The sequence below is a fragment of the Taudactylus pleione genome, unplaced genomic scaffold (genome assembly GCF_031769625.1).
Source record: "Taudactylus pleione unplaced genomic scaffold, aTauple2 ptg000289l, whole genome shotgun sequence".
In the NCBI taxonomy this organism is placed as follows: Eukaryota; Metazoa; Chordata; class Amphibia; order Anura; family Myobatrachidae; genus Taudactylus; species Taudactylus pleione.
Window position 1 is genome coordinate 2,290,030 of NW_028284691.1, and position 27,756 is coordinate 2,317,785.

Consider the following 27,756-nt stretch of genomic DNA (forward strand, 5'->3'; position numbering starts at 1 on the left):
ATGCACACGACGGAGCTCCCTCCGTTGTGCGCATGCGCAGTGGGGAACATCGACCCGCTTGCGAGTGGGTCTGAATGACCCCCATGGTCCTGAATGACACCAAAACATCCAGTCAGTAGACAAGGGATGTAGAAGGGCAGCAGGCAATCAACACTGTGAATGCAAAGCTCACTGCAGAGGTGACAGCAAATGAGCATCATTGCTTCTGCCCGCATTAAATGGCCAGTGTAAAGAGGCCAGAACTATGTTACACATGGTTCATTGCTGGAACTAATGTACATGAAAGGCCAATCTCTATTCTTAATGGACTATACCAGTATGACAAACTTTGCTTAGAAGCGTATATCCGTTTCTTTGACCTCATGGAGGCTAATTTTCGATTACACAAACATTTCTTCTCAGATATCTTTTTAACAGAGAAATTGGGAGCAAACATGGCATTACATTACTTCTTGACATAATATTCTGTGTACAACAAACTGATTGACACAAATTGAAATAAAAAGTGGTTTAAAGTACAGTACAGTGAACAACACAATTTTACATAAGTAAAGTAGGGGAAAAACACATGGCATTGCGTGCCTCGTCCTAGTAGTGTTATAGTAATTGACCTTTATACAATTATCAATAAAATGTCATACAATAGCTTCACTGATACTTTTTCTCCATGTAACGAAGCATATACAAAGCCAAGTAACTGTGCATCGGCATGTTTGAGAGCCTGTTTATCTCTCTCAGTTGATATGGGCTGTAATACCATGCACAACCCACACAATGAAACTATAAAGGGTCTCTCTGATTATTTTCCTCACCTGCCACATTCAAAGCTCTGCACAAAGGAAATTATACAGGCTGAGTTCACACACTTTGGACTGTGCTGTGCATGCGGTCAGCGTGGAATTACCAGATAGAGATCTGGAAAAGACAACAGAATTCACAGATCCAGTCCTATGAGCAAAACATGTCTTTGCTGATGATGCATATGAATCTAAAGGACCGCATTATACACTTGTGTATAAATATGCAGTAAATACACACACACACAAAAAAAAACACCAGGCAGCCTTATACAAACAAAAATCCCACCACCTTCATTTAGCAGAAGGTCTCTGTCCCCGACATGTATACCCATTAGCAAGGTACTCGTTTATCCAGCACCATTCTCTAGTTTGTATGGCTTGTAGAATTTGGAGCTGACAGCATCCTAACTGCACAACCACACAGAACCAGAATTCCCCAGGCTGCGTGGCAAAATGGGTGAGGCTGGGGGGGAATACCCTATAAATGTTGGGGTCCCAGAGACAGGACTTCACAATTTTACTAGGCTATTTATAAGGTTATGCCTAAAGTTTGCCTATATAAACTAGCCTGATCCTAGAGGCAATATTAAATATATTGTGCTCTGCCCTGTTTGACAAGTATGTTTTTAGAATATGTGGGCAATAAGAAATTATTGGAAGAATAACAGTACACTGTGTTTTTTTCTATGGAGACAAAACAAACCAAAAAAAGAAAAATTAAAATAGCTTTTAGCTGCAAATTCCTGAGAAAATACTTCCATGCTCCAAAACACGGTCCTATCAGAAGAGTTCATGATGTCCCCAGATCAGTGATCATCCCTCACATGGCTCCATCATCCTCTGCATGTCTCCTGATGATGGAAAATTTCCCAGTAGGGTCAGGAACGTACCACTTCTCCCAAATCTCAGAGTATGAGGCCGTTCGTCCCCATGGTTTAAAATGTCCATTCCAATGGAGAAGTCTAGCAGCGTTCACAAACTGAAGAGAATAACGCTTCCCAGTACTCGAACCTTTAAACAAAGATAACTTGTGTCATTAGGAAAGACAAAAAAGAATGTTCCTTAGTTCTAGTATAGAGGAGAGATGCATCCTGCATAGAAAATAATAGCTAAACCTCTAATGAACCATTGAAAGATTACATGCCAATGATAAGTGCATGATGGTAACTTTCTACCTACATTTCTATAGTTTGGTATAGTCTTTGGAGTATGACATTACAGGTAATTCTAGAAGTGTACAACCAGGGCGAAAAGTTTTGAGAATGACACAAGTATTGGTAAAGTTTGCTGCTTCAGTGTTGTTAGACTTTTTGTCAGATGTTACTATGGTATACTGAAGTAAAATTACAAGCATTTCATAAGTCTCAAAGGCTTTTATTGACAAGTACATTAAGTTTACGCAAAGAGTCAATATTTGCAGTTTTGACCCTTCTTTTTTCGAGACCTCTACAATTCGCCCTGGCATGTTGTCAAACAAATTCTGGGCCCCATACTGACTGATGGCCGCCCATTCTTGCATAATCAATGCTTGGAGTTTGTCAGAATTTGTGGGTTTTTGTTTGTCCACCCGCCTCTTGAGGATTGACCACAAGTTCTCAATGGGATTAAGGTCTGGGGCCATGGACCCAAAATTTAGATATTTTGTTCCCCAAGCCACTAAGTCATCACTTTTGCCTTATGGCAAGGTGCTCACATACAAAGCAGAAAAGTAGCTGCTGCACTAATCTAGCTTGGAGAACAGCACCCATCACCTACATATAATACTCTTACATTCACCCAAGACCAGAAATAGAATTTTCACTTCCTTTAAACATATGTTGCATATCAGCCATTATCAATAAACAATGTTCCTTTACATCTCCTTTTACTGGCCACCAAGCAGTACTTACCTAAGTGCCTGACGTGCCACATAGGGTCTATGCTAGAGTGCAGCTTGTAGAATACAATGAGAAGCGGTGGTGCTGTGATGCTGCCAGCTAGGGTTTTACTGTATAGTTCTTCCCTGAAGGCAGACACATAACTCATGAGAAAATCTGTTGCACATCCAGCTCTCACCATTTTATTCAAAGGAGAATTTTTATAGAATCAGGCATAACAGAAATAAGTACATATAAAACCAGATATTTAATTGCAGTGCGAAATTTCCATCCAGTCTTGCTGAACTACAGCTGCACAGTATCCCTGCTGTATTTATTCATTCATTAATCTACAGCTGTACAGTACATGTGGACTATTTTACATAAGTGCTGCTATCTGCATGGACACAATGTGCTACTGATCTACAGTTACATTAATAAACAAGGAATAATCTTAGGGGTATATTTACTAAAGTAAGTGATGTTGCCCATAGCAACCAATCAGATTCTAGCTATTATCTTCTAGAAGGTGCTAATTAAATGTTAATTAGAATCTAATTGGTTGCTATGGGCAACATCTCCACTTGAAAAAACGCTCACTTTAGTAAATCTACCCGTTAGTGTCTAAATAACAGAGTTTAATTGAAATCCCGGCTGCCTGGATGCTGACGCTCAGAAAGCCGACGCAGAAATCCCGACACCAGGCAGAATCCTGGTGCCAGCATCCTGACGGTAAGTATTGGGGAGGTTAAAGGTACTTACCGGCAGCTATCGGGGTTCTGACTGCCGGCATCCCGTACCCAACCCTAAATAACCTAACAGCCGTATATACATCCAGTTAAACTACAGCTGTCCACCTTCTGTGTGTGTCTTATTCAGCTATCGCTGTATACATGTTCAGTTAACAAAGCTCTACAAAATGTATATTAAAAGCAGCGACACTAACAAAGCTAACAACATCTTCATGAATAAGATAGCTAGTTTTATAAAGAGTCTTAAAATTATAAATCATTGTCTCAGTGAATACACTTAATGCAGAACAAAAAAGACAGAATAACAGGTTAGTGTACATATATTTATTTCACTGCAAGAGCCATAGCAAAAAGGCCTTGAGATCTTACATGTGCCAACATTTTTGGACAAGAAGCAGACATCTAAAGTACCACTGGTGAATAACGACATGTTAACTATATGTTAGAATCAAGACATGACCGCACACGATACACTGACACAATCTACTCACGTCATATCCAGTTCCATCCATTTCTCAAGCTGCCGTGTAATGTTCTGCCTCTTCCACTCAGTAAGATTCGCTACAAAGACTCCAGGATTGAACGAGCATGTATTTGCTTTCATGCCTAGCTTCCGGATGGTCTCCTTCTTGTAGTCAAAGTATCCTATGTAATTGTACTGAAATACAATATTTGCAAACATGGATTCACTAGTATCACTACCATTCTGGCCCATGTGATGTCCTCAAGTTGCATGAAACCTGGCTGTATCAGATCATAATTACATTTTGCACAGAGATAATCCCGTAGAGAAGGTAATACTAAAAAATCTAGAACAGATAGTGCTAAAAGAAATGTACTTCTTAGTTAATTAATACCCTTAAAATCCTATTTAACTACAAATTAATTAAACGTCATGCGAATTTAAAATGAAGTAGATCTGTTATATATCATATAATGCACTCATAATCAGCCGATACGCTATACAGACATTTGAACATTCCTTTTTGGCAATTTTGGTTTATGAATGTCTATTTGGATACAAAACCTATACAACTACACAAATGAAACTGAAATAAGACTTCACCTGTGGCCTACTAAGAGGGGTATTCAATATGAAACGTTAACTTCACTGTCGAAGTTAACGTTTCATATCGGAGTTTTTACCTGCGTTAAAGTATCGGGCGCGCGCCCGCTTATCCCCGTATTCAATATAAAATTAACGAAAACGGGAGCCTCCGAAGTTGGATTTGCGTAAAGTTACGAATTTTTCCTTAAAAAAATTGTAAGACCCCCTAAAGTTGTAAAAACATTGGGGATCACTATGGGTACCCCCGTTTTAGCCTTTAAATGAAAGTCAGGGATTTAAATAGCCGCAGCAGGTGTTTTTTCCCGACATTGAAGAAGTGATGCAGAAGAGCACTGAGGTTATTTTTTTAGTTTTTTTTAAGTGGTCCCATCAAATTTGGGGTACATGAAAATGGGTACTAGCATATTTTTAAAGTCCCTAAAGTAAGTTTTTAAAAATTCTGCAATTGTGCACCTGCCGCTATAAATCTATTCTAGAAAACACCTGCCGCATCCTTGCAGAATAGCCCTGAACCTATTTCCCTATTGTTAATCAATTTTTTCCACCCCAATTTTTAATTTAATTTTTTGGGGCGTCCCTATTTTTTTTTTTTTTTTTGACAGTTCTTTTTTAAATGACATTCCCAGGGGTGCAGGCTATTTTTTTTAAGCCTGCACCCCTAAACCCCAATTCTGCATTTTTTTCGACACCTATTCAATGGTGAAAAGTTATCCCCGTTTTTTTATCAAAGACTTTTCAAAACTGCGAAAAGTCTTTGAAATTGAATACGGTGTAAAAGTAAAACCTGCGATAACGACGTCATACCTCCGATATTAACGCAAAAACTATGTTTTCGCTCCCATATTGAATACCCCTCTAAGTGACAATACAGTCCCTTGTTTCTAAAACCCCCTCTTATAATGAATGAAGTGAATTAGAGTACAGTAAGATGCATGTTCATTTGTAACCAGTATTTTAGCTGCACAAATCTAACACTTGCAGCATCTTGCACCTCCAGAGACAGATCAGGGTTGTCCTCTTGTTAGGGCTGCCCAGAACATTGTAGTAATACCCCTCTGAGCTGCGCTAGTATTTAGTGTAATGGTGCATACACACGGTCAGATTTTTCTTCAGATCTCAATGATAACTATTTAAAAAATCGTTAATATCTGAAGGAAAATCTGACATGTCTGACCGATGAGCGTTCCCGATGGTCAGATAACGACATCTGATGTGTTTGCAGTCAGATTTGGACGATTCCATCCATTTTAATGCAGTCAAAAATCGTTCATAGTTCAAATCGTTGGTCAAATCGTTCATCTGACAAATCTGACCGTGTGTATGCTCCATTAGATGTACATCAGAATTGTGTTTTTATAGGTGTATTTTGTGTGCCAATTGTGCTTTGGTTAGATCCATATTTAGAGAATCTGTACATGCGCAGTACGGGTCCTCCGTGATCGTGCGCAGTCCGGCCGCAGACTGTCACTGATCGACAGTCTGGTGTCTTTTTGGGGGGAGAGGGCAACGACGTTGGGGGGGTGGGGAGGGAAGAGGCTAGGATCTCCATTGGCTGAGAGATTTCCTGGCCTCTTTCTCTCATCTGCTGCGGCCGGCTTGCATGACCCAATAAGTCACTTAGCGGGCTGATGTTCTCGCAGATTATCCGCTGCTGTCGTACAACAACGCAGCTCGGATAAGTAATGCATGCAGGAGGCGTAATGCCTCCTGCTACAATACTAGAATTGCAGAGACGGAATTGCAGAGCTTCTTGTGTGCAGCATTGTAATTCCATCCGAAGCTGAATCAGGCCCTTAGTGCCAATATACATCTAAATATAATGTGTCATTTTATGTAACTTTCATCTTTGTGCTGGAGCATGTTGCAAACCCACCTGCTAAGTATTCTACAGGCTGTTCCCATGTCTTTACTACAGGGCTGGCTAATCTTCAGCTGTTTAGTTTGCATGTTTTTAATGGAACAATTCATTGGCACGGATTGTCCCCTCAGTAGGTGAAACTAGCCAAATACGTGATAATTAGATTAATTTTAATTAAACAATTAAATAATGAATACCCTTATTAATTAGCATTTACATTAATAAATATAATACTGGACAGAATGATACACAAATTAACAAATATGGAACAGTCAATGCAACTCCAAAAAATGACACTGTCATTGATACATATATATTTAAGTATGCAGATAAAGCAGGCAAGCAGCCATAGAAGTTGACGGATATGCTCTGCCAATGAAAGCTTGGTGTCTAGGCTTCAGGCAAGGGACAGTTTATCTTCATTCCTAACCTCACGATAGCAGCATACAGTGGTTGTATAGTAATGTGCGGTGTATAGCACTTTTACACTAGAGGGAATCCACCAAAGACACTGGAGGTGTGTGCTTTGAATGAAAGGGAAGTATAATAACGCACCCGAGATGGGGAAACCTTCCCCCCTCCTCGGTGTGTGCCGATGCAAAGAGACCCGTCATGGTCAGGTCTTTGTAGCACTGGACCTCATTGCAATGACAGGCAATCTCAGTCAGTGTACGTGAACAAGGGGAAAGCATAGAAGACGCATACATATAGTGTCCTGGTCTAAATAGAACCCGTGGACATCCCTGTGAGACAGCAACAGTATTGTAAGTTCTTCATCTACACATATAGCAATAAAATCAATTTAAAGCAATTTATTATGAAATTTAGTACACTTGGACGTTCATATTTATGAAGCATCCCTTGATTTGTTTCGCTTCCTTTACACCAGGGGTGTCATACTCCCAGCTCTCCAGCTGTTGTGGGACTACATATCCCAGCATGCCCTGCCACAGTTTTATCATACCCTAAAAGCAAAACAGTATTTTATATGTGCAGGTCCCCAAGTGTCTGTTTTATGCTTGTTTAGTTGTGTGGTGTCCATACATATTCTATCGTATACAAGTAGGTGAACCCCCAGCATCAGATTTAGAGCCAGTAATGACAGATTACTCCAGGAAACGTGGTCATACCTGGTTTCCGGCACCTCTGACAAGATATTTTGAAGTGACTGAATCGCAATCCTCAGAGAATGCTGCTGCATATCCCACCTTTATTGGGGTTTTGTAGAGTTCTAGGATGTCACCTACAGGGAATACCAGTTGTAAATGTCATTCATAAAAATGTAGTTAAAGCAAAGCGGAAGCGATTCTTTGCCTACAAAATCATTTGACATTTACATTGAAGAAACAAAAAGGAACAGTGCCGTTTATTTTAAAACAAAATTTGGTCAAAGACATTTTGGTTTTGTTCAATGAAGTTTACAAAAACAAACCACTTCCTTGTCCCCATGAGAACTAGCCTATGCAGCATACAGTATAACACTATCAGCGACATCACTTTAATGTTTGCTTCCTTTCTGGCCATTGTGAAGTTTGAGAAGTCAGATCTGCTCAGCAATAAGTTGGCACCATATAGTATTTCAGACCAGGGAAATTGTGAAAATTTAAAAAGAAAAAATAAATCCTAATGCAAGACTAGATGATAAGCGCACTATAATACAGCTTTTATTCGCTTATAGTGTACTATGTATTTTGGATTAGTGTTTTGGTCAGCTAAGTAGTAAATTGTGGCACTAAATGCGGCTGTTTTTTGCAATTTGTACTCGTGTGTATGTACCATAAACAAGCTTTAATCAAACAAAGTAAATACCTTGCACAATAATATCATCATCAAGATAAATGATTTTCTCTACTCCAGGTACCAAATCAGGGAGATAGAATCTTGCAAACGTTAACTAAAAGAGAATAAAAATAAAATAAAATGATGTAATGATCTAAAGAGCACTTTTTCCACTCTCCTTCATAAAGTACCAATTACTTACAGGTTTAGCACCCACTTCTTCTCGAACTCTCCCATCGAGGACTTGAGGATTAAAGTCCACAATTTTATACTTGACACTTTTAAGCTTTGAGTCACCAAACCAAGTCCTGGAAATGAAATAAGATCTTCAAGAAATGAAACTAACTAAATTACAATTTTTGTATTTTATTCTGTTGTCATGCTGAAAGCTGGTACTTGCCATTGGAAAAAAAAAAACACTGTTTGCCTAAACAGTACATTCCGGTGGTATATGTTAGAGAAACACCAACATACATAGGATCAGGAAAAAGGTATAAAAGTTAGTTAGCATCCTGATTGGTGCATGGGTATTCATATATCACACACCAATCAAATGCTGCTGTCAACGCCTGTATAAGAATACTGGAAAGTAAAACATATGGGGTGACAGCACAGATGTGGGTATAATAAATATATATATATATATATATATATATATATATTATATATATATATTGTGACACAGTCAGATTAGGGGGTCCCTCTCCTGGGTAGGGTACTCCTTCCTTACACACACAGCAGCCGGAAACAGTACGCCAGACTGGATTCGAGTACAAGCTGGTCGGCGCCAGCCTTTATTGTGCAAAACAGAAACAAAAAGAAACCATAAACATAAATCCTAGCCCTGGCTGGGCTCTAACTTTACAGGTGGTTCCCTCACTACCAGAACCTGGCAGGGCCTAATGCCCTCACCAGCAACAAAGGCACAGCACAACACTCACAGATAGGTTTTTTTCAAGTGTCTCTGAGCAAACTCCCTGCCTGCTCTCCCAGGTGAGACCCTCAGCCCTAATCACACTAGGTTTATATTGGCCACTCTCAGGTGGAAACCCTAACAAGCCCGTTACCAGGCTGCAAGGCCCAAAACCTGGAGTGGCCGTGGGTGGAGCCCTCCCTCTCCTCTCACCCACAACCCCCAGGTCCCAAACCGGCTTTTCAAAAAGCCGAGACTCAAGCCTGCTACACTGCAGACTTTCTCCTGGGGGTTTAGAACACATAAGACAGGAATCTGGGACAAATGTACCTGCCACAGACCACTTTACCACTGATCCTATCACATATCCCCCCCCTTTGTTTTGACCTGTGGGGCAGAACAACTGAAGCCCCCAAACAATGAACGCGTGTCAAAGCGTCTGCATTGGCCAGCTGGCTTCCTGGCCTGTGTTCCACTGAAAATTTAAAAGTTTGTAACGCCAAGAACCATCTCGTAATTCTTGCATTACTGTCCTTATTTTCGGACATCCACTTAAAAGGGGCATGATCAGTGATCAATTTGAACTTTCTTCCAACCAAGTAGTACCTGAGAGCCTCTAACGCCCACTTTATGGCCAACGCCTCCTTCTCCACTGTGGCATAGTTTCTCTCATGTACATTCAACTTTCTGCTTAGATAGAAAATAGGGTGTTCCTCATCCTCCTTGTTCTGGGACAGGACCGCTCCTATACCTACTTCTGATGCATCGGTTTGTACTATGAATTCCCTGTCAAAATTAGGAGTCATCAGGACTGGTTGGGAACACAACGCTACTTTCAACTTCTGAAAAGCTTTCTCTGCCTCAGGACTCCATTCTACCATGACTTTTTGTTTGCCTTTGGTCAGGTCAGTCAGTGGGACTGCCATGGTGGCAAAGTTGGGTATAAACCTCCTGTAGTACCCCGTAATTCCCAAGAAGGCTCTCACCTGCTTCTTATTCAGAGGCCGTGGCCAGTTTTGTATGGCATCAACCTTATTGAGCTGAGGCTTTATCAGGCCTCTGCCAATGGTGTATCCCAGATATTTGACTTCCTCCATGCCTAGACAACACTTTTTTGGGTTTGCTGTCAAACCTGCCTTATAGATGGAGTCCAACACTGCTTGTACCCTGGGTAAGTGAGACTGCCAATCAGGACTATGAATGACCACGTCATCCAGATAAGCAGCCGCATACCGTCTATGGGGCCTTAGAATCCTGTCCATCATTCTTTGGAAGGTAGCAGGTGCCCCATGTAGCCCGAAGGGCAACATCTTGTACTGAAACAAGCCCTCTGGCACTGAAAAAGCTGTCTTTTGTTTGGCGCTCTCGGTTAACGGTACTTGCCAATACCCTTTGGTTAGGTCAAGAGTGGTTAAATACCTTGCCGTCCCTAGTCTCTCAATCAGTTCATCCACTCTTGGCATCGGGTAGGCATCGAATTTTGAAACACTGTTCAACTTTCGGAAGTCATTGCAGAAACGCACACTCCCGTCGGGCTTTGGAATCAACACAATGGGACTTGACCATTCACTATGTGATTCTGCAATAACCCCTAACTCTAGCATATTTTTAATTTCTTTCGACACCGATTCTCTTTGTGCTTCTGGTAACCTATAGGGCTTTAGATTAACTTTAACCCCTGGGTCAGTGATGATGTCATGTTTAATGACCGAGGTTTTCCCAGGTACGTCAGAGAACAGCACCCTATTTCTAATCAGAAACATCTTGACCTCTTTTTGTTGAATTGCCGACAGGGTTTTTGCCACTGTCACTTCGGGAACTAAGGGCCCTGGATTTACTGGAGGGGCTCGGACGGCCGACAGTACCGTTCTATCTTTCCAGGGCTTTAACAGATTTATATGGTATATCTGTTCCGGCTTTCTTTTCCCCGGCTGGTAAACTTTGTAATTGACCTGTCCCACTCTTTCTAAGATTTCAAAGGGCCCTTGCCATTTAGCCAAAAGTTTATTTTCCACAGTGGGAACCAACACTAACACTCTGTCCCCAGGAGCAAAGCTGCGTAACCGAGCATTGCGGTTGTATACCCTCTGCTGTGCCTGTTGAGCCTGTTCCAGGTGCTCTCTCACTATCGGCACTACCGCAGCAATTCTCTCCTGCATTTGAGAAACATGCTCAATCACTGTTTTGTAAGGACTAGACTGCCCCTCCCATGTCTCTTTGGCAATGTCTAGTAACCCCCTTGGGTGTCTCCCATACAACAAGTCGAAGGGTGAAAACCCGGTGGAGGACTGGGGAACCTCCCTTATGGCCAACAATAAATACGGCAATAAGTAATCCCAATCCCTACCATCCTTGTCGACCACTTTCCTAAGCATGTGTTTTAACGTCTTGTTAAACCTCTCGACCAGCCCATCGGTTTGGGGGTGATAAACCGAAGTTCTTAACTGTTCAATTTTGAACAGGCGACATAACTCTTTCATGACTTTTGACATAAACGGTGTACCCTGGTCAGTTAGTATCTCCTTAGGTATACCCAGCCTGCTAAAGACATGAACTAGCTCTCTGGCAATGGTCTTGGTTGACGTATTGCGCAACGGGATCGCTTCCGGGTACCTGGTAGCGTAATCCATTATGACCAGAATATACTGGTGTCCCCTGGCAGACTTCATTAAGGGTCCAACCAAATCCATCGCTATTCTTTCAAACGGCACCTCTATAATAGGCAATGGAACTAGTGGACCCTTAAAATGTGGCCTGGGAGCATGATACGGACACTCAGGGCAGGATGCGCAAAAGTCAGACACCTCTTTATGAAGCCAGAAAAACCTCTGCATTATTCGCTCAGAAGTTTTCTCTACCCCTAGATGGCCTGCCGTTATATGACCATGGGCCAGATCCAACACTGTTCTTCTGTAGGCTTTGGGAACTATTAGTTGTTCCACAACATCTTCCCCCTTCTTAGTCACCTGATATAACAAATCCTGACACATTGCCATGTGGGGATAGGACAAAGGACTATCAGGGTCTACGGGTTTACCATCAACTACTTTTACATTCTCCCTGGCTTTTACCAAAGTAGGGTCATTCAACTGCTCCACGGCAAAGACCTCTCTTCTGACCTCTAAATCAGGCAGACGATCAACTGGCCCAACAACACTTCCCACCTCAGTGGGAGGCACATCAGTTGGTGGGCCACCATCACGCTCCGCATTCTCTAGTTCGCCAATCATAGTAGAAAAAGGGAATAACTCTGACTCAGAAGAAACTCCCTCCTCCACTACATCGACAACCTTCTCAAATGGATCGGGGTTGTTCACTTCTGGAACAAAACGGCTTTCCCACAACTTCCAGAAGTGAGCAAAGTCTCTCCCCAATATTGCATCGTACATCAGACCATGCACCAAACCCACAGAAACTATAGCAGAACCACATGGTGTCTCGATGTTCACCTCGGCAGTAACATAATATCGAGTATCCCCATGTATGCAGGTCACACCAACAGTTTTCCCCTCACGCCTCAAGGGGTTCACCAGCTCAGCTTTCATAAGTGTCACCAAGCTACCAGAGTCTAACAGTGCCTCTACTCGGTTGCCATCTACAGTGAGTACACACATGTGCTTATCAGTCTCAGCCTGCCGGTCAGCCGTACAGGCTGTCTGTGCAAAGAAAGACCCCCTGCGGTAGACATGAGCAGTATCACATTGCATAGGTTCAGTTGTAAGTGAACAATTAGCGGCAATATGGCCGAAGCCACCACATCGGAAACACTGAGTCATATTAATGTCTAGTCGTTTACGGGGCAAGAACCTTCCTGGCCTGGCAGGCCTGTCTCCAGGTTCTACACCCTCAGTCTTAGGTACATTCTACCGCCCAGCACCCTTCTCCCCTGGAACAGTCTTACCAGTGTCTGTGGGAGTTCGCCGGTGCGCCATCGGGGCTCGGTGGGGCATACTCATCAGCTCCTCAGCCGCCACGTACCTCTCCACCAGTTCGACCAACTGGTCCGCGGACTTAGGGTCTGCATGGCTCACCCACTTGCGCAGAGTCAGAGGTAACGATCGCAGGTACCGGTCCATCACGACCCTTTCCACGATCTGTGGTCCCGTCAGCGTCTCGGGCTGTAGCCATTTTGAGGACAGATGGACGAGGTCATGCATCTGCGAACGTGGAGGCTTGTCCATATGGAACTCCCAGCGGTGGACCCGTTGGGCACGAACAAAGGTGGTGACTCCCAAGCGAGCTAGGATCTCCTGTTTTAGTTTTTTATAGTCCTTGGCATCAGCCAGGCATAAGTCGAAATAGACCTTTTGTGGCTCCCCAGACAAAAAAAGGTGCCACCAGACTTGCCCACTGCTCCTTGGGCCAACTCTCCCTTTCGGCCGTTCTTTCAAATGCGGTGAGATAGGCCTCCACATCATCGCCCGAAGTCATCTTTTGGAGGAAGTGACTGGCTCGTACGGAGTGAGTGGGGGTGGGAGGACCAGTATTAACATCTCTGGATCGGGCGACCAGGTGCTGTATCACCTCTTTTATGGCCTGGCTGTTTTCCTCGATGGAGACCTGTTGAAGTTTGTTAGTCTCCTGCTGAGCTGCTGTAGCTTCCTGCTGAGCCCTGGTAGATTCCTGCTGAGCTGCTGTAGCTTGGAGCAAGGCCTTAATAATTTCCTCCATTTTGTCCTGGGGTGTAGGTTGGAAGCTGAACCTTGCCTCTCTGAGCATTGGCTGACGCCTCCTCTATGGGACTCCAAGGACACAGTGTTATTTCCACACTCACAAATTGGGTGTCTGTCCCTTTAATTTTTAAATGGAAACTTTTCCTCTTGCTGCAACTTCAGTGTGTGTGGTGCCCGCATTCTCAACCAAGTTGTGACACAGTCAGATTAGGGGGTCCCTCTCCTGGGTAGGGGACTCCTTCCTTACACACACAGCAGCCGGGAAACATTACGCCAGACTGGATTCGAGTACAAGCTGGTCGGCGCCAGCCTTTATTGTGCAAAACAGATGCAACAAAAAGAAACCATAAACATAAATCCTAGCCCTGGCTGGGCTCTAACTTTACAGGTGGTTCCCCCACTACCAGAACCTGGCAGGGCCTAATGCCCTCACCAGCAACAAAGGCACAGCACAACACTCACAGATAGGTTTTTTCAAGTGTCTCTGAGCAAACTCCCTGCCTGCTCTCCCAGGTGAGACCCTCAGCCCTAAACACACTAGGCTTATATTGGCCACTCTCAGGTGGAAACCCTAACAAGCCTGTTACCAGGCTGCAAGGCCCAAAACCTGGAGTGGCCGTGGGAGGAGCCCTCCCTCTCCTCTCACCCACAACCCCCCCTTCTCCATACTCTTCTCTTCCCATCACTCTGGTTAAAGTTGATCTTTGTCTCATCTGTCCATAGGATGTTGTTCCACGACTGTAATGGCTTTTTTAGATGTTGTTTGGCAAACTCTAATCTGGTCTTCCTGTTTTTGAGGCTCACCAATGGTTTACATCTTGTGGTGAACCCTCTATATTCACTCTTGTGAAGTCTTCTCTTGTTTGTTGACTTTGACACATATACACCTACCTCCTGGAGAGTGTTCTTGATTTGGCCAACTGTTGTGAAGGGGTTTTCTTCACCAGGGAAATAATTCTTCTGTCATCCACCAGTTTTTTTCCGTGGTCTTCTGGGTCTTTTGGTGTTGCTGAGCTCTCCCCAGTGCGTTCTTTCTTTTCAAGAATGTTCCAAACAGTTGATTTGGCCACACCTAATGTTTTTGCTATCTCTCTGATGAGTTTGTTTTGATTTTTCAGCCTAATGATGGCTTGCTTCACTTATAGTGACAGCTCTTGGATCTCATATTGAGAGTCGACAGCAACTGATTCCAAATGCAAATGTCACACCTAGAATCAACTCCAGACCTTTTACCTGCTTAATTGATAATGAAATAACGAGGGAATAGCCCACACCTTTCCATGAAATAGCTATTGAGTTGATAGTCCCATTTTATTTTGGCCCCTGAAAATGTGGGAGGCACATATAGAAACCGTTGTAATTCCTACACCGTTCACCTGATTTGGATGTAATTACCCTCAAATTAAATCTGAAAGTCTGCAGTTAAAGCACATCTTGTTTTTTCATTTCAAAGCCATTGTGGTGGTGAATAGAGGCCAAAATATGAAAATTCTGTCAATGTCCCAATATTTATGCACCTGACTGTTTATTATATACACACACACTACAAACAGAATATGTACTGTAGTATATTATATTTACAGTAAAATTACTATGCATACACCCACATCTGTGCTATCACCCCATTTGTTTCGCAATACATAGGCTGAGAACTTGTGAAAGTGGAATGGTCAATTCCATTAACATGCGAGTGAGCTATTCAGAGTTATCTTAGTAACAACAGAAAGTAATAGGTAAATGGGGCTACTCCTGTCTTCTGCCTATAATACATTCTACATTACAGAAAGATATATCCATCAGGTAGTAAATGAAATAGAGCAAAGACCTGTACATACCTAGAAGATAGCAAGCCAATCATTAATTTTACTTGTCTTTATGAAAAAGAATTTTGAGGGAAAATAAAGGAATTTAGGAGGTTTTGGAGGATTGACGTGTGAACGTGTGCTCAGTTCCTGCTAGGGTTAAAGCTGTGTCTACAAATAGTGATCTATTTATGACCAACAATACCAGTAGCAGATATCTAATAATTATAACAGCCTCATCCCCTCTCTCCTGTAGTGCAACAACTACCTCAAATGCTCCTTGGTATCATTCATGGTGACAATGTAGAAGAAGACATTGGACTTTGTGTTGCTGGAAATACTATTTATGGCAGTGATGACCCCTCCAAGTCTGCTCTCCACAGCGGTAATAACCACAGGAACTTCCGCACTTTGCTTCTCATCAGATACACTCTCAGGGGCCTCTGGCAGGAAATCAATGTGCTGAAAACCCACAGGACTGGAATCTGGAGGGGGAAGTTCACTCATGTAAATATAGATTTAATGCACAAATAACAAACTGGTGTAAAAGAAGATAGAAATTGTGGTAAAATTCTAAGGCAGTTTTCCCAACCTCTGTCCTCAAGGCACACTAACAGTCCTGGTTTTAAGGCTATCCATACTTTAGCAAAGGTGACTTACGTAGTACCCCAGTTATTTTGATTTAACCATCTGTACGCAAGCATGCATATCCTTAAAACTTGGACTGTTAGGGTGCTTTGAGGACAGAGGTTGGGAAAAACTATTCTAAGGTGACTATTTACTAAGGACTTTTCTCTCTGAAATCATCCTGTATTCGTTTTGTTGGAACAAGTGCTTAGACAAGCATGGGAACTATGTGGGAAAATAATTGATACCAAGGCCACACTATTGATTATACGTATATGTACGAGTTGAATCAATTTATGCAAATGGGAGCTCCGGTTACCTTATTTATTGAACCACCCTCGTATATGCCTAACAATCTTATGTTGAAAAGTTGTACATAATGAAAACCTTAGTTATAAGTCAAGAAAGCCGATTCTTGTCCAAATCACTAACGATTGGTTGTATATTAGCGGTTGGGCAAACGCGGTCAATTAAGTATGTTTACCTGAACTTTGCCTTTTAAGTATGTCGCTGAGGCCCAGTAGATTGTGGTGCAGGATGAGGAGGAAAGCCACCGCTGCCAGCACGATTATTGCTATATGCACTGAAAAATAGGAATATGACAGTTGTGAAAATTTCGGCTGTGGATTTATGTGGCAAACTACAGACTGGAAAAGTGGTGAATTCACTACAGAAGACTATTTTTGAAACCTGTCCAAATGTGGTTGATTTAATATATTGGGCTAAGCTGTGTTTTCTTCCAAAACAATTATAAAATAGCATTTCTGTCTTGATAACCACTGACTTATATATTACCTCAAGGGTACAAGAAATCACAAACAAGACGTGTCAAACAACACTATCATCAACTAATGTACAAAACTTTGCAATGTTAGTGCAATATAACGGGGCGTGGCCTGGCAGGCAACAGGAGCAGACATGCTGTGTATGAGCTCCTGGCTGGCTTCTTTAAAATCCTGTTTATCTCTGCTTTTAAGACCTGCCTGATAACCCTGCTTGGCCCCACACTAGTTCTACACCTAATGTCGGGTAGTCAGGTTCCCAGAGCCAGGGGGATCCTCCTATAACCCTGCTGGTTGCATCCTACTTAACCCACTGAAGCTGGGGCTTTGATTTCCGGAAGTGAGCCGCCGTTTCCACCTCTCGCATGTGGGACCCTAGACCCCTTGTCTGCCCACGGCCACTGTTGTGAGGATCTGGACTCCTATCTCCCGAGCCGTCGCCGGGTGCTGGCAGCCACCTGCTCTCCCTAGACTCCCCACACTCTGCAGCTTCTCTCTCACTTGCTAGCTAGGCTTCTGTGGCACCGCGGTCACTGGCTGGACCGTGCCCCTCACCCTCCTACTGAGCTGCTGCTGTATGTAATCAGGACCTCCGGGTAACCCTTATGCCTCTCTGACAGGTGATGGTGAGTCTGCAAGGAGGGACTGCGTTCGCTTCCCATCACACCTACAGGTTTGCCCTTTTTGCCCACTTCCCATCTCCCCCCAGAGCTGGGGCTGGTGTATGCCTTCCCTGTACCACCTTAATAGCCCTGCTAGCCCTTGTCCCTATGGTGTAAGCAGGGTGGCTGTTTTCTATTATATCACCCACTACAGTGATGTGCGGTGAGGTCAATGGCTGGGGAGGCACACCTGTATAAAAACAGTTTTTATGCATGATAGGGGAGGCTCTGCCTCCCCTGACACACTACAGTGCTGCCACATTGTCTGGCTATGTATTAAACCCTATGATTCAGTTTACTCAGCCTCCATTTGTGCTCCCTCTTGTGGCAGCCTGCTGTAATATCACGATTTGAAAGAACAGTGGGCCTGATTCAGCAAGGATCGCAAGTGCTAAGACGCATGCAGCCAGACGATTTTCGCGATCTGCTTATGCAATGCAGTGCACATGCACGAATTAGCTACTGCAATCGGGAATGAGATCGCAGTGTGTATGCAGGCCCATCACAGCGTGATTGACAAGAAGTACCGTTTGTGGGTGGGATTGGGGGGGGGGGGGGGGGTGTCAGGCGAATGCAGGCTTGCCAGTGCTTTGGGACGGCGTTGCAGGGGTGTGCATAAATTAGTCATTGCAATACCACACGCAGCCTGAGGCCTCATAGCGTGCGCTGAAGTTAGCAATGAGGTCTGACCTGCCTTAACTGTGCGTATGGGTCAGATGTTACCGATTGTTTCGCTATGTTGCCCAAGTGTACAGATGTGAGTAAGGGGAAGTGGGCATCCTCATGTTAGGCTGAGATCGCATTGCGAATACAAACATTTGCATATCACCGCTGAATATTGATTCTTGCTGAATCAGGCCCCGTGTCTTAGAATATATCATTACAGAGACACCGCCTAAGAGCAGCCTTATTCATCTCCCTGATGATTTTGCTCACACTTCTTACTGACCGCCTGTACTTGAATATAGCTACATAGCTTTCTACCTGGGCCCCTATTTCACAGTTGACAGGCCCTCTCACAGCAATTGAATAAGTCCCAATTGTACCCTTTATATTTCAGCCTACACTAACACAATTCATTTTTACAAATCCTAATTGCCTGAATACAATGTCACACTAGCAGGCAAGCTCCCCATCCCCTGGGTGCCCTGACCTCCAAAATCTTCTGAAGTGCACACTTTGCCACCCTTCTCTCCCGTCTTTTTTTTCCCTACAAATTTTCTGCACTGTTGTCTCTTGTAGTTCCATTTCCAGTGGATTACACATGCAGAAATCTACTGCCAAGACTGCTAAACAATGGGGAGATGACATTTTGAAACACTTCACTAGAGGCATGAAATCTTCTCAACAAAGGGGTCCCACCTCCCTTCCACTCGGTGCCATGGAAAAGGACTCTTCTCAACTACCCGTTCCATCTACCATAGAGGACATCTTAGCTCTTCACTCCCTTGTCACGGAGTTCAAGGATTCTCTGGAAACCAAACTCGACAAAGCGGTCGCTTCCATCAAAGCTGAAGTTTCAACCCTTGCCACAAGAACCACTAAACTTGAATTTCGCCAAAACGGTCTTCAGAAGGCCTTGAATGAGACCAGTAGGGATCTGGATCATATTGTCACTGAACTTTCTGACCTCAGTACTAAAAATTAAGACCTGGAATATCGGGAACGCAGGAAAAACATATGCATCTGTACGCACCCAGAATCTATTGCCCCTGATGCAGTGGAATCATATCTGAATAGACTTCTCTTTCTTGCTCCCTGATCTTGGATCTCGCATACTACTATTGGAAAGGGCACATCGCGCTCTTCGACCCAAACCCAGGGACAGCGAACCTCCCTGTGATGTCATCATGAGGTTCCTCAGTTATAAAGATAAAGAACTCGTCCTTGCCCCCACTCGAGGCAAACCTCACATTCTTTTCAACTCAGCCAAGCTCCAATTCTCCCAATATCGTTGCCCTCTGACGATTGCTAAGAGGAGAGATTTCCGGAACTTGACCAAGGCTCTCCGAGACAGGAGATTCAGATATCGCAGGGAGTTAATGCAATATAACAAAAACACGATTCCATTTTGTAAACGGATAAGAAAACTGCAAAAATTTCAAAAGATTTTACCATCTGAAAACATGCAATGTGTGAGCTAATTTTCACAAAAAATATAAAATTTCTTGGTATCCGGACAGCTCGTCGACGACAATAAGATAGACAATAAAAAGATCGACAACAGATGATCGCCAATACTGTAATCAACAAGGACAAAAGGTCGACAACAATAAGTACAACAAGGACAAAAGGTCGACAAAAAACAAACCAGACACTGATTAGATCGACAATGAACAAATCGAAAATCAAAGTATCGTCAGTCCCAACATCAACAAAAGTTAGAATGAATACCGACAAATAGAAAAATCGACACATATAGATAAGTGAAAGATCGAAAAACATATGATCGACAATTATAATATTGAAAACAAATTAACAGACAACTAAAAAGTTTGAACCAAACAAATAGACAAATGAAAAGATCGACAACTATATTGTTAGACAAATCATCACCTCCTTACTCTCCCCAAGCCGCCCCGAAAAATACACTACCCCCCGCTAATAGACGGCTCGTCCCACTCTCCTTTAAAGCATGGCACTACAAGTCCCAGCCTGTCCTCACAGCCCTACACTTGTCCCCCTCCCCTATGCACCCCTCTTTACATGGCCACCTGCAATAAATCTCTTCAGCACCCACCAAGAAATTATTACAGGGCTGTGAGGGCAGGCTGGGACTTGTAGTGCCATGCTTTAGAGGAGATTGGGGCGCTTAGCTGTGGTATTTCGTTTTAACGTCGATATATAACATGTCGATCATTTAACTGTCGATGTTTTAACAGTCTCCTAAAGTTAACTTCTATCTATAAGCTGTCGAACATTCCATCATTTATCTTTTCTGATATTATTTTATATACGTGTACTATAGGAGGTGGTTCAATTCGATGCAATATTGAATAGCCATGGGAGGGAGCTCCCGACGCCATTCAATTTAACGCGATGTTTGGTCAGGCGAAAGGATTTCTTCTCGCTCCCTCCTGGGACGTGAGGAAAAATCAGACAAAAGAGCCAGCCACGCAGCTGTTTTCCGGTTCAGCGAGGCACTAACAGCTGCGCGGCCGGCACTTTAGTCTGAGAATGCCGGTTCTGGTGACTAAACAGCCAGGTTAAGTCGCGAGAACCGGCATAACAGCGCACTGAATTGAATAGCTCTGGGAGCTCCCTCCCGGGGCTATTCAACAATGCATTGAATTGAATCATGCTCAAGAAGTCTTATTTGTCTATTATATATACACGTCTATGGAAGCTTGTGTCTGTTTTTGCCATGCTGATTTTTATAGGGCACTTAATACTGGGCCCCCGACAATTAGTAAATATCACATTTTAAAAATAAAAAACAACAAGGTGTAATTTACCTTTGCGGCATGTCATTTTTTTCACTTGTCTTTGTGGCAACTTTTACAATCTGCAACAAAAGAAACTTTGCTCAGTGTGTTTTATCTTTCAATCATAATAACATAAAAGTGGTCCAACTCCTATATCAATAGCCATATTATAAACATTGTCAGATTATATTTTTTAAGTAAAGCATCCAAATTTGTACACACAAGTCTTTGCCAAGAGCCGTTTGTACAGACTAAGGGGTATATTTACTAAAGTGAGAGTTTTTAGAAGTGGAGATGTTGCCCATAGAAACCAGATTCTACGTAACATTTAACTAGCACCTTCTAGAAGATAATAGCTAGAATCTGATTGGTTGCTGTAGGCAACATCTTCATTTCTAAAAACTCTCACTTTAGTAAAAATACCCCTAAGAATGGGGATATGATTATAGTGCCAAAGACCTGTTCACATGTAAAGTCTGCACTGCGGAGGAGATCTCAAGAGACTATAATATATTTTATACATCAGCACACCATTTTGTCATATGCGAAAACAAACACCACAAATAGGTTATTTTCTATGCTTGTTTTGTTTTTGTTATGCAAGCCTGCTTATCCATATACGTTTTCATATATTTTGGTTGGCGACGATGGTCTGGCTACTAATCTTTTAAGAAGGCTTCTAGATTTTACAAACATTAATGACTTCTGGGCAAAGTTTAGCCAGGGCGTGTAAACGGAGCTGCAGGCTATTCACAGTTGTGTGTAGACAGAGTTGCTTCTGCTTTCAGACTACAAATACATATGGATAACTATGACTACCTTACAACAAAGCATATGGATAGACAGTGTAGTTGCCTAGCAACTCAGCATACAGGTGAATATCCATATTCAGTTCCATGCACTCAATGCAGGTGACACTAAATCTGCCTCACAAACTCCACACAGATTTGGCACTGGCTGTCCAGAATCTAAGCAATGACCTCAGCACTGGAGGCAGCAATGCTAACCACTGTGCCTCCATACTGCAATATTTCACTTGTTCAAAGATGGACAATTAACCTTTATTATTTTACCGACAAAGATAGCAAAGCTTTTAAACGCACATTATCATTATACTCTTATAATTTGCTCCACTATAAAAAGAAGTGAAACATCTTTTTAATGCCAGCTTAAATAGAAGCCGAAAACACACTAAGGGTGGATGGAACTATAAAATAAGGATGCTTTGGGGGCGACTGAATTGTTTTTACCGCTGTTATTTATTTTGGAGTGCTGACGGAGCAGTTCAATTGTTGCGTGAATAGCCGCGGGTTGACACATTTCTGTTCGCAGACTCCCAAGGTTGAGCAGAAATATGCAATAATTCTGCACTTTGGGTGCCCAAACAAGTACTTTAGACAGGTTTAGCCACTTTGTAAGGCTAAACCTGGTGCTTCTGGGCGAGCACTCACACCCTAACTCAGGAACAATTTAAATGCTCTGATGGGTGCCCATTACATTTGGGTGCCCAAAAACCAATTGAATCACCCCTTTTGCGAAGAAAAAAAAAAAAGACTTTACTAACTGAACTGTACAGTGTATATATTGTATGATGTTTTAATCAAACTTGCCATGTGACAGTAGGCAGAGTGAAACAATGCTCTGTGTGTGTGATTGTTGTGAAGATAGGGGAAGAGTGATACCACTCTGGGGGGGGTCTATTTATTAAGCAGTGTTAGGAGACAGAGTGAAAAGTGATAAGAAAGTGATAAGGTGCCAGCCAATCAGCTCCCAACTGCCATCTCACAGGCTGTGTTTGAAAAATGACAGTTGGGAGCTGATTGGCTGGTACCTTATCACTTTCTGATCACTTTTCACTCTGTCTCCTAACACTGCTTAATAAATAGACCCCTGGGTGATTTGTCCAGTCAGAGAAAGAATGGAGGAGTGACAGAGGAGAAGTCACCACCAATTATGTTGCGAGGAGGAAATACCACACAAAGCATGGATAAAGAGCCCATGGGCAGGATCTACTAAAATGTGACATGCAGTCAAAACTCCAAAACCGCGGAGAGTAGGGGCGGCCTATGTGCAGCCTCCATTTGGGCCCCCTCCTCTCTGGCAGAGCAGTAGATTCTGGCTTAATGCCAAAATCTACTGAGCATGCGTGGGTCTCCAGGAATATGATGCCCACACCCTATTCCCGGGTACACCTTTTCTGCACGTGCGCGAGTCACTGGGAAAATGGCCACCGACATTTTTCCTGTGATTATTGCTGCTCAGCAGCACTCTCGAGACTACAGACAGGTAAGTTTACCACTATATGGGTGCAGGGTGTGCGGTATGGGCCCCCCTGGACTCAAAACCCGTGTGCACCGCACACCTTGCAACCATTATAAATAGGGAAATAGGGAAGCAGTCGGGAAGCCAACGGACGCAATCCAGACCGTCTAACCCCAGCAAGGTACAAATGACAGGCGTCAAAATCCCAACGTTTGTCATTTTACCTACGCCGGGAGCCCGACACCCGGTTTACCGGTCGAAAGTAAGCCAGGCGCTGGCCGCAGACAGCCGCGGGGGTGGGGTAAGGTTTAGGCACCCCCTTGGTTGGGGGGGCGGGGCGGTTATGGTTAGGTACCCCTAAGGGAGGGTTAGGGTTGGGAAAAGAGTAGGGTTACTTACCTTTAGCAGCAGTCGGGATCTTCACCCCTGCCGGGCATGCGCTGTCGGCAATACATACAGAGCCTTGCAAAAGTATTCATCCCCTTGGCTTTTTACCTTTTTTGTTACATTACAACCTGTAATTTTTTATTTAATTTTAATCTGAATTTTATGTGATGGATCTGCACAAAATAGTCTAATTTGGTGAAGTGACATGAGAAAAATATATATAAAAAAGAATCTTTATAAATACAATTCTGAAAATTGGCATGTGCATATGTAATCACCCCCTTTGCTATGAAAGTTCTGGCGCAACCTTTTCTGAGGCTGCAACATCACTAAGCAAGAGGTATCACACCATGAAGACCAAGGAGCTCTCCAAACAAGTCAGGGACAAGTTGTTGAGAAGTACAAGTCTGGGTTGGGTTATAAAAAATCTATCCAAATCTTCGATGATCCCCGGAGCACCATCAAATCCATCATCATTAAATGGAAAGAACATGGTACCACAACAAACCTGCCAAGAGAGGGCCTCCCACCAAAACTCACAGACCGGGCAATGAGGGCATTAATCAGAGAGGCAGCACAGAGACCAAAGGTAACCCTGAAGGAGCTGCAGAGTTCCACAGCGAAGACTGGTGTATCTGTGCATGTGACCACAATAAGCCGTACACTCCATAGATCAGGGCTTTATGGAAGAGTGGCCAGAAAAAAAGCCATTACTTCATGTGGGCGACTCCCCAAATGTATGGAGGAAGGTGCTCTGGTCAAATGAGACCAAAATGTTACTTTTCGGCCACCAAGGAAAACGCTATGTCTGGCGCAAACCCAACACATTCCATTACCTCAAGAACACCATCCCCACAGTGAAACATGGTGGTGGCAGCATCATGCTGTGGGGATGTTTTTCAGCAGCAGGGACTGGGAAACTGATTTGAGTTGAGGGAAAGATGGATGGCACTAAATACAGGGATATTCTTGAGCAAAACCTGGTTCAGTCTGCCTTTGATTTGAGAGTGGGACGGAGGTTCCAGCAGGACAATGACCCGAAGCATACTGCTAAAGCAACACTCGAGTGGTTTAAGGGGAAAAATTTAAATGTGTTGGAATGGCCTAGTCAAAGCCCAGATCTCAATCCAATTGAGAATCTGTGGTCAGACTTGAAGGTTGCTGTTCACAAGCAGAAACCATCCAACATGAAGGAGCTGGAGCAGTTTTGCCTTGAGGAATGGGCAAAAATCCCAGGGGCAAGATGTGGCAAGCTCATAGAGAGAGATTTATCCAAAGAGAGTTGCAGCTGTAATTGCCGCAAAAGGTGGCTCGACAAAGTACTGACTTTAGGGGGGTGAATAGTTATGCAGGCTGAAGTTTTCGGTTATGTTGTCCTAAATGTTGTTTGATTCACAATATTAAAAAAATACAACTTAACAGTTGTAGGCATTTTCTGTGGATGAAATGATGCACACCTTCAAACAACCCATTTTAGTTTCAGGTTGTGAGGCAACAAAACATGAAAAATTCAAAGGTGTGAATAGAATACTTTTGCAAGGCATTGTACAGATCCCTTATAGATACACCCCTGGATGCAGAACGGTGATAATTCAAGAGATGAAGAGCTCTGATATAGAAAAGAGATGCAGAGGTGTGATAATGCAGAGGATACAGTTAAAATACCGCCCGCTGATATCCCGCCAGCCACATCCCGACATGGGACTAAAAGATAGGCGGCGAAATACAGACGCCTATCATTAGACCCATTACTTAATCCCAACACCAGACATACCGAACGAAGGTAAGTCGGGTGTCTTAGCGTGTATTTTTAGGCGGTGGTATAGCGTTAGGCACCCCCCCGGAGAGGGTTAGTGTAGGGAAAGGTGGGGTTAGGGTTGGACCACTTACCTGATGCTGTCAGGATATCGACCCGTCGGGCTCCAGCTGTCGGTATTTGATCCGGCTGGCTAAGCATTACATACAGATTCCAAATCAAGAGATGTATAGATGTATTTTCATTGCCATGACCCAAACACTGTGCATTAGCCGAAGAGAAGTATATATATTTCCTTTATCAGTTTGCAAACAAGTTATGTGCTAAAGGAGCCATTTCATAAAGAGAACATTTTGGAATAGAGATGATCAGGTGACAAACTTATTGTATTTGCACTGCACAACCACCACCTAACAACCACCACGTAACATCACCTATGTCCACACAATGATAAGCTCTGCACACATCTATTTAAACAGAAATATAGCAATTTCATTTATTTATACCTACATGATTATAAACTAACCTATACTTATAGAAAATAAAAGTTATTTCAATTGACCAATTCATAAGACATTCAAAACTATGATTTTGCTTTCTTGTTGGGTATCTTTATAAGAGAGAATGACTTGGTGGCAGGTTGTTTTGCACTGATCAGGAATGAGAGAGGAGAGTTCACGTCTATAGAAGTTTGGCCAGGTCTTTTGAAATGTGAAAATATAAAATTGACTAGCACATCCTTAACCGGGATACATTCAGTATCCCAACAAAGGGGATGCCGGCAGTCAGAATGCCAACACCAGCATCCCAAAGGTAAGTAGCAGAGTTATAGGGAGGGTTAGGCAGCGGGGAGGGAGGGTTAGGGAGAGGGGGAGGGTTAGGATGCCGACAGACAGGTGTCGATATCCTTACCATTTCGGGATGCCGGCGTCAGCATTTTGACTGCCGGGATCCCGAGCACCGGCATCCAGTACCCATCCCCTTAACCAATGTACAGTGAAGTTCAGGACTAAAGTGGGACAGTGAGAAGATCTAGAAACAAGCTTCATTAATTAGATCTTTGTTTGCATTTGCACATTGGATAAATAGATCATATTATCATTTATACAACAAAAAATGCTAAGTCAAAATATTGTAAACATACTGTACACAGAAAAATGAACACATTGCAAACATGAGTGGGTACATATAACAATTTCCCAATTTTAACTTGGCAGCCGAGCACGAAAAATACTATGGGATAATCGTATTGGATGAGATCATAATGCATATGGACAGGATATGTAAAAGAGACACCACTGGTATAGACAACGCGACATATACATACATACTGTATATACAGAACACTGGCCAGGGCAAGCAGCATTCAATTCCCAGCACAGATCTACTTGACGAAGCCAAATTGCCAACTCAACATCGGGACTAAGCCACACGCTGGACACGCCCCTACAGTCGCCACGTGGCTAAAACAACCAAGCACATGATCAGTGTCATGTGACTGAAGCACGAGTCTCCATCTTTGATATGGCAGCGCTGTACTAAACTATAGACTGAAGTGCGATGTTTTGTGGGCACCTTAAGACTTGGGGATGTCAGTGAGATGTGTGTGTACTCGTTTGCAATATAGATTTGCGTTATGGTTAAGTTAAGAAGTGCACAGAGTAGTCTCGCAGTGACCCGGCAGCAGTCAGGCGTAGCTAGGCCAACTGTAGGGGTCCTCCATTTGGGTGACGCTACTGCTTCTGCTGCTCGGGCAGCTAGAACAACCGCAGGTATATACTAAAACACTTCCTGGCTTCGGCAAGTTATCATATAACATTTATCTGCAGCGCCACCAGCTGGCTTGGGGGACTGATTGCAGACCCTCCAACACGACCCGTTCCATCAGGTACAAATCTCTCTGTTCCTGGATTTCCCTCTTTATTTATAATTGCAGTCACCTATGTTGAAACACCCTTCTCATCAATTACCTAATTCAGCTCAGGTGACTGCAATCATAAATTAGGTGGGAATACTGGTAGAAGAGCATTTTGTACCTGGTGGAAGGGTTGAGCTTATTTCCCGTTCATGCTAGGGACCTGGAAGTGAGTGAGGGCGGAAGTGCAGTTCATGCCCATTAAGGCCGTCTAAAGAGGAAAGTTGTCCCCTCGCAGGATCGCTGCGCTCGCCATGCTTCGGGCTTGGTGGCTCGCTGCAAGGTTTTGTTCCCCATCTGCCTTACCCTCCAACATGACCCGTTCCACCAGGTACAAATTGCTCTGCTCCTGGACTTCCCACATAATTTATAATTGCAGACACCTGTGTTGAAACTAGGGATGTGCGCCGGACCATTTTTGCCGTATTTGGATTTGGT

General features: G+C 43.3%; 1 protein-coding gene across 2 annotated transcripts; it reads right to left on the reverse strand.

The window, feature by feature from the left end:
• Positions 1-493: 493 nt before the first annotated feature.
• GLT8D1 (glycosyltransferase 8 domain containing 1) lies at positions 494-27,165 on the reverse strand. Of its 2 annotated transcripts, none has more exons than XM_088482482.1 (10): positions 26,735-27,165; positions 21,029-21,078; positions 16,614-16,712; positions 15,771-15,987; positions 8,317-8,422; positions 8,145-8,229; positions 7,466-7,578; positions 3,900-4,066; positions 2,690-2,802; positions 494-1,811 (listed from the first exon to the last, which is right to left on the reverse strand). In XM_088482482.1, exons 2-10 carry the CDS (start codon positions 21,042-21,044, stop codon positions 1,621-1,623), a joined length of 1,107 nt encoding a protein of 368 aa, XP_088338608.1. In that variant the 5' UTR covers positions 21,045-21,078; positions 26,735-27,165; the 3' UTR covers positions 494-1,620. The 2 variants fall into 2 exon arrangements, with proteins under 2 accessions (XP_088338608.1, XP_088338609.1); XM_088482483.1 differs by having other exon boundaries at positions 26,731-27,165.
• Positions 27,166-27,756: the final 591 nt, after the last annotated feature.

Coding starts and splice junctions, on each gene's coding strand:
- GLT8D1 (XM_088482482.1), bottom strand. Junction 4,067..7,465: donor TCAGAGGTGCCGGAAACCAG/GTATGACCACGT, acceptor ATTGTATTTCAG/TACAATTACATAGGATACTT. Junction 2,803..3,899: donor TGGATGGAACTGGATATGAC/GTGAGTAGATTG, acceptor GTCTGCCTTCAG/GGAAGAACTATACAGTAAAA.